General features: G+C 36.6%; 1 protein-coding gene across 1 annotated transcript; it reads right to left on the reverse strand.

The window, feature by feature from the left end:
* Positions 1-364: 364 nt before the first annotated feature.
* On the reverse strand, positions 365-3581 carry LOC132174832 (ATPase, F1 complex, delta/epsilon subunit). Its single transcript, XM_059586525.2, has 2 exons — positions 3222-3581; positions 365-1019 (listed from the first exon to the last, which is right to left on the reverse strand). The coding sequence occupies exons 1-2, from the start codon at positions 3474-3476 to the stop codon at positions 675-677; spliced, it is 600 nt and encodes a 199-aa protein (XP_059442508.2). The 5' UTR covers positions 3477-3581; the 3' UTR covers positions 365-674.
* Positions 3582-7425: the final 3844 nt, after the last annotated feature.

The following is a 7425-nucleotide window of genomic DNA, read 5'->3' on the forward strand; positions in this document are numbered from 1 at the left end:
ATTAGGGTTAAAAGATCTTACTTGTTTAATTAATTGGGTCAAATTAAAGTTTATCTATATAGCTTTAAATCTATGACTTGATACAATTCAAACCTGAGACACAAACCCAAATTGCCATTCAATAATAAGGCATATATAGAGTATTATAATATTTCAATACTACGTAACACAGAAAAGCATTGCATGCCTACTTGACACAATGCAAGTGATTATTGTCATCTTGCCATTGGAATATATGGCACCTCCTGGACCATGTAATCGTCGTCTTTTAAATCGGTTGACACAGCTCTTAAAATTGTAGTCAGCAGCAAAAATGGCACCTGAAAATTTTTAATTGCCTTAACTGTAAACAAAGTACCTATGATACTTCGAATTTTCAAATATCATTTCAAGAATTTGAAATCTCGAAAACAAGATAAGAGTGCTTCCCTTTCTGTATGGTATCAAAACCAAACAACTTATAATGAAATGAACATTCCAAAAGGAAAGTAAGAGTAATATCCCAACTGGAGAGGCATCTTCTTGACCATCTCTAGAAAATATTTATTTCACTCCTGGCAATCATGGTGATTATATCTTGACAGATCTAAACAATGTATAGAAGAGGGAAGATTAAACAGTAACTGAAGCAGAACTACAAAAGCGTTGGCGGAGGTGAAATGTCAATAACCCCATTAGCCTGAGAGGGCAAAGTTGAGAGCACTGTGAACATCGACACCAATCTGGGCTTCAGCTTTCTCCAAGTCGGTTGTGGCCGAACTGAGCTTCTGGGTGAACTCTGCAAGGCCCTTCTGGACTAAGCTGGGGTCAATACGGTCGATTGGAACGGCCTCTATCGCAATTATGTCTGCAACAGAGTTAGCATGGATAAAAGCAAACCCACTGCTAAGGAAATACTTCGTAATGTCATTTCCTTCATGCACTGATAGGATTCCAGGCTTCAGCTCTGCAATTGTAGGCACATGTCCGGGCAAAACACCCATTTGCCCAGTTGTTGCCGGAACTATGACCATGTCAACCTGAAAGCAAACATGAGTGCATGATAAATTTTTGTTCTTTATTGATGAGTGACTGCGGGATAAATAAGACTGAAAAAGGATCCTACAAGATTTTTGAGATAACAATGTAACAGCAAATGTAAGTGCCACACAGGACCAGTCTCAGCAGTTCGTGCACTATGGCGCAAAACTAAAGTTAAGGATGACATCATTTTAATGAAAAGATTTGAGTAAATTCTAAATACATACTTGTGGAAAGGCATAAAACTTAGACGGGGGATAATTCAGGCGAGAAAAACTTTCAAATTATCTGTAGTATAGAACATTGAAACCCATCTTTCCCTATATCTCATTGCACAAAAAGAAGTTTATGATGAAACCACTTCTTGCAATGAATTTTGTTTTTATCACAACATTCTAACAATTGTTAACCGCTCACAAAATCTAATAAAGCTTGATAGCATGGTAAGTTTTAACTTTAAGTCTTACCTTTTCACAAAGCAAAGCAAACTCATTTGCAGAGAAACACTTGACGGTAGTTACAACATTCACTGCAAAGTGGGACTGTTCAAAAGCAACACCGAAGCTTGGTGGGAAACTCTTTCCTCTCCTCATGATATCTCTTCTAATATAATGAGCACCGACGTATCCTCTTATATGCCTCAATACAAACTGAGTAAATTAAAAGGGTTAGGCTACTAGTGGATGTTTGTTGTCTCCTGCTCCCGTTTCAGTGAACTGGGTTTCCTAGTGTGCTAGGTGGTCTGTTTTTGGTTTGGATATTTATCTGTTTTCTACATACGAACATAAATAAAAATATTTATGGACTTTATACGAGTACTCTTTATATCCTCCACCTCCACACAATATTCACCAAGAGCTGACAAATATAACCCTTATGAGAACCTTTACATGATCCAAACACCCCAGGGTGCATACAACAATCATTTCCAAAAGCCTCTGCCATCAACATTTCATGATTTATTAAGACTAAATAAATTGTTACACTAGAAATAAAACTTCCTCCTACAAATTGAATAGCCAAAAAGAAAAAGAGGCATAAATTTTCAGGAGCTAGGATTCCTAAATAACCTTGACAATCTATGGACAATCAGCCTTGCCAACAACAAGATCCACAGGGGAGTCTCTCTACTTACTTTTTTTTGTTAAGTATTGGATCAGGTCTTTGGTTCTCATAAGGGTTATATTTGTCAGCTCTTGGTGAATACTGTGTGGAGGTGGAGGATATAAAAGGTACTCATATAAAGTCCTTATATTTCAACCCTTTCTGATCGATATTTTTATTTATGTTTAATGTCTCTATTTACTTCATTATATCTTTTTTTTGATAAGTTATTTACTTCATTATATCTAAGGACCATTCTTTTGTTAATGGACCAAAATAACCAAAATTCTGGTGCACATTTTAGCTACACCTTAATGTCACAGATACTTGAATAGGTCAGTACATCTTCAGCTGATCCTATGCTTACTCTAAGATGGCAAGCACAGTGTCGATTGGACTCGAGCAGAAAGACAATATTATACAATGAGGTAACTGATCTTCTCATTTCATCAGATAAATTTGGTGTCCAGAAAACAAAATCCCATCACATACTTATATATAATAATCCAAACAAAAACAAACTGCCTGCAATCTATCGCCCCTACACATCCAAACAAAACACATAAAGAAAAGCATACAGACCGAAAGCTTCATAAGCTAAAAATGGCCAATCAGATATACGACATTCCCAAATCAATCACCATTATTTACAGATTTAAACAAAATCCAGACGAAAATCGAAAAACGAAAAAGAAACCCTCAACAACCAACAATCCAAGCTAAAAGAAGCAATTATACAACTGCAGTCTATCCCAAATTAGTCACCATAACCCATCAATAAAACAAGACAAAGATGCAAAAACGAGACAACAAAAAAACCCCAGAAACCAAAGAATCTGAGCTAAAAGCGTCAACTCAAAACTCCTGACGTTATCACATTGTATGCAAATGTACGCAACACCCAAATGAAAAAAAAAAAAAAAAATCCACAAACAATAAATCCAAGCTAAAATGGCCGATCGGATACACATAACAACCTAAACCAACCACCAAATCCAAGAAAAACCCAGATGAGAAAACCCAAAAAAAAAAAAAAATAAAATAAAATCAAAGAATCGAAAGAGAAACAGACCGATCAGAGAAGATGAGCGAGGTACCTCCTTGGTGGAGAGCTCGGAGGCGTAGGGGAGGACGAAGTTGACGGTGATCTTGGAAGGAATGGAGGAGGCGGTGGGCGGGCGGGGTTGCATGAAGTGGGAAGGAGTCTTGGGAGGTTCAATGTTGGGTATGACCTTCTTCCACGACTCGACGAAGGCCGAGTCCGTGGTGGGCGCGGCCGAGAGGTCCGTAGAGAAGGGTCTCGCTCCAGCCCTCAGGGTTCGAGCCAAGTGGCGTGAAGCTTGCCGGAACATGGTCAATACTTGGTGGTGGCTTCTGCGCTTTCCGGGTTTGGTTTCTTCAAGGTTGGAAATGTTGGGGTGTTAGTGTTACTACTAATTACCGGTTCGCTCTGAGTCTCTAGGCATTTATTTATTTATTTTTTAAATAATGTTATATATGCGCTACCATCTTACTATCCACCATTATATATTCTTTAAATGTGCTGAATTCACACTGTCATATCAATACAGGGAGATAGTAGTATGCTTATCATGACAACGGTTTTTTCTAATTATCTTTTTGTTGTTGTTCTTATTATTTTTATTTTTAAGAAAATTTGAAATAAAACAAAACTATTCAGCCGAGCTGAGCCAAGTACTCAATAAGACACTCGACTCGACTAATGAGCGAGCTTGAGCTCTTATAAGATTTTTTCTTTGGTGAGCCGACCTGAGCTCGGACTTGAATAAAAGTAAACGAACCAACCTTACACAATCACTACTTATTTAAGCTCCGCTCGTTTATAGTCCTAAGGGTGAGAGAAAGATTTTTTTTTTTTTTTTCGTTGTTATTTCACTTCATCAATTGAGTGTGTACAACTGAGATAAGGTAGACAATTTTTGCCTTTGTTATTGATGGTCCAATTTATATGTATGTTTTGCTTTACATTACATGATTATTGTTGGGTGGGAAAGACCGAAAATCTAGTCCCTACGGGCCTACGGCTGGCTACAAGTAGATGTCATTTCTTCTATCTAACTTTCAAGAGAGGCAAAACTCTATCCTCTATCTCTCTCCTGTGTGAGAGCTTTTTTCCCTCTTTTAGTGAGATGCCTTCCTTTCCCCCTGTGGAGGAGGATAGTGATTTTGAATGGTTTGAAGTATTTTGATGAGACATATATATATATATATTGGATCTGAGCAAAGTTCCCTTTCATATATATTGCTCCACATAAACGGGTTTCTGGGTTCCTAAGGATTTTATATCGTCCACTCGAGTAAAAACAGCAAAACAGAAAGGAAAATAGGAAAAAAGTGTTGGAACATGGAAGCTTGTCTCTAAGATATCAGAGCCAGGTTTCGATCCTGGGACCTGTGGGTTATGGGCCCACCACGCTTCCGCTGCGCCACTCTGATTTGTTGATACTGAATGAGCATATAAATATATAAACCTAAGTATACAAACTTATAACAGTTTCCACTCTTTAGAAATTGAAATGGCAAGAAAATTGTAACCCTTTCCATTTTCAATTAGAAAAAAATAAATTTGTAGTTACAGAAAAAGAGAAGAACCCACTCTATTATTTTCAGTAAGACAAATAAGTGTGACAAATCCTTCACGATAATACAAATTCAAGCAAGTGAGGCAACCATAATTGATGTGCCAAATCTTTTTTTTTTTTTATGTAGTAATGGGAATGAGAATATGAGGATTCTATACATAAATAGTTTTAATGCTGCACCTTATATTTGTAGATTATGAATGAATTTCAGATAGGCATCAAATGGGTAAAGTTCAGCTACTTCAACGTTTTTGCTTGGATGGAAATGAATTCTGGACGGTCAGTGATGTACCAAAAGACAAGCATTTTTCTCTACTAGCTTTCTGGGAAATCTTTGATCCGATCAGGGTTTTTAGGTCCATTAGAAGGTGGATGTCACTTGATACTATACATCCAATTTGCCTAGAATTCTACAGGAGAAGCAAAATTGTGTTCCCCAGGCATTTTTCCTGCACACGCGAAGTTTATGTAGGTACTTCAAATTTTCCCATTATTAGGCACAAGTGAAAGAATGAATTATTCAGCAAATTTACTAGAGCGCCAGAAATTTGGGGTGTGTTTGGCAAAGGAGTGGACTGGATCGAACCCAAAAGCCCAAAAAATTCATCTTAAAATCAACCTTAACATTCTTACTTTTTATATCACATCAATAACTTTTTATTAATATTCAAATAAAAAAATCACTGCAAAATAAATTTTTTCACTTTTTTATACAAAGCATTCTTACTTTTTTTTCTCACATCAATCAAATCTGCTACAGTTCCGGTCCACTTCCTCAAGTCCACTCCTTTGCCAAACATAGCCTTGATATTTCCTCTCTTATAATAAATGGAGTTTTGGCCCAAGTTTAAAGAGAACATAACATTCATGAGCACAAAAGTTGTAATTAAATGAACACTTCATTTCATCTATGAATCAAACCCACAGTCATGGGGACTATTAACAATGGTGAATTTGGATAAAGTTACCATCAAAACATAGGAAAATGCTTAGAGTACCGCAATTTTTTACTCCAATCCTTTTACAAACCGACATAGCAAGTGTCATTGTTAGAGACTTATAGTAAAAACTGTAATACCTTAGCAACAATCCAGATTATAGTATAATTTCTTGTAAACTAAGAAGAACACACACACACACATATATATATATATATATATATATATATATATATTCTGAAATCTAATCCCTCAAAGAGTTCATTTTTCTGTGCTAGTGTTTCTGACAGAATTAAGCATTCTTTGCTGGATGATCTGGAAATGATTGAAGGTAAATTTCCCATGAGGTATCTTCGGGTTCCTCTCATTTCTTCTACGCTTTTTGCAATAGATTGTTAGGCCTTGCTAAATAGAATTACTAGTCGAATTGATTCCTGGTTGTCCAAGAATCTTTCTTATGCAGGCAGGCTTCAATTGATTTATTCTGTGCTTTACAACTTACAAGTATATTGGACTAGTATTTTTATTCTTCCTAAAAAGGTTCTAAAAGATATTGAGCAAAAGTTCAATAGATTTCTTTGGAATGGAAAGCATGAAGGGACTGCCAAGGCCAAAGTTTCTTGGGCTGAGGTTTGTTTCCCTAAGAAGGAGGGTGGTTTGGGGTTGAAGAGGCTTGATGTTTGGAATCAATCATCCATGCTTAGGCATGTTTGGAGTCTTTTTGCTAGATCTAGTTCCATTTGGGTGGCTTGGATGAAGAAGAATTTACTGAAAAGAAAAAGTTTTTGGAGTGTTAGAATTCCTCAAAATTGTTCTTAGAATTGGAAAAAGATTATGAAATTGAGGGATATTGCCAAAAGATTCTTGAGGTTTGAGGTGGGAAATGGGGAACACATTCATCTTTGATTGGATTGGTGGCATCCTGCTGGAATTTTGCTTGAGCAATTTGGTTATAGGGCTGTTTATGATGCCCAAAGTAGTTTGGAAGCAAAACTTGCATATGTTATTCAAAATGGTAATTGGACTTGGAGACCAGCTAGATCAGAAGCATTGGTTGAGATTCAAGCTAGATCATTTGAAGTTGGTTTGAGATCTTGTGATAAGCCGATTTGGGATGCTTCAAGGAAAAAAGTTTATGTTTGCTCATAAACTTTTTTTTGATAAGTGGGAGGTCCTTAGGGAAAAGAAACATGAGGTTCTATGGAGTAAATTGGTTTGGTTTCCTCTTGCTATTCCTAAACATGCTTTTATTCTTTGGCTTGCTATGAAAGATAGGCTCAAGAATGCTGAAATAGGGTTATCAAGGTAATGTCCAGTGTTGGTTCTGTCATCATAAATTGGAAACTCGATCTCATTTATTTTTTTAGTGTAATTTCAGTTACAGAATTTTGAGATTTTGTATAATGAAGTGTAGAGTGGGAAATATTTCTGTGGATTGGGATGATATTGTTCAGCAAGGTTGCAATACTTGGATTCATAAAACTCTTAAGTGTTTACTCTGCCGATTAGTTTTGGGATCAGTTGTCTACAATCTTTGGCTTACTAGGAATGAGCTCATTCATGTTGGCCAGCCATGTACAAAGGAGCAGCTTTTGAAGAATATTGTTTGGGAAGTTAGAAATCGTATTGCTAGAAAAGGAAAATTTCCTAGAACTATTCTTCTTTGCTCTCTGTGGAACTTACCTACAGAACTTCTAAATTAGTTGCTGGGCTGTAGTTTGGTTCTGTTTTCTGGTTTTGTTCTGTTTTGGTCTTCTGTT

The sequence above is a fragment of the Corylus avellana genome, chromosome 3 (genome assembly GCF_965113065.1).
Source record: "Corylus avellana chromosome 3, dhCorAvel1.hap1.2, whole genome shotgun sequence".
Classification (NCBI taxonomy): Eukaryota; Viridiplantae; Streptophyta; class Magnoliopsida; order Fagales; family Betulaceae; genus Corylus; species Corylus avellana.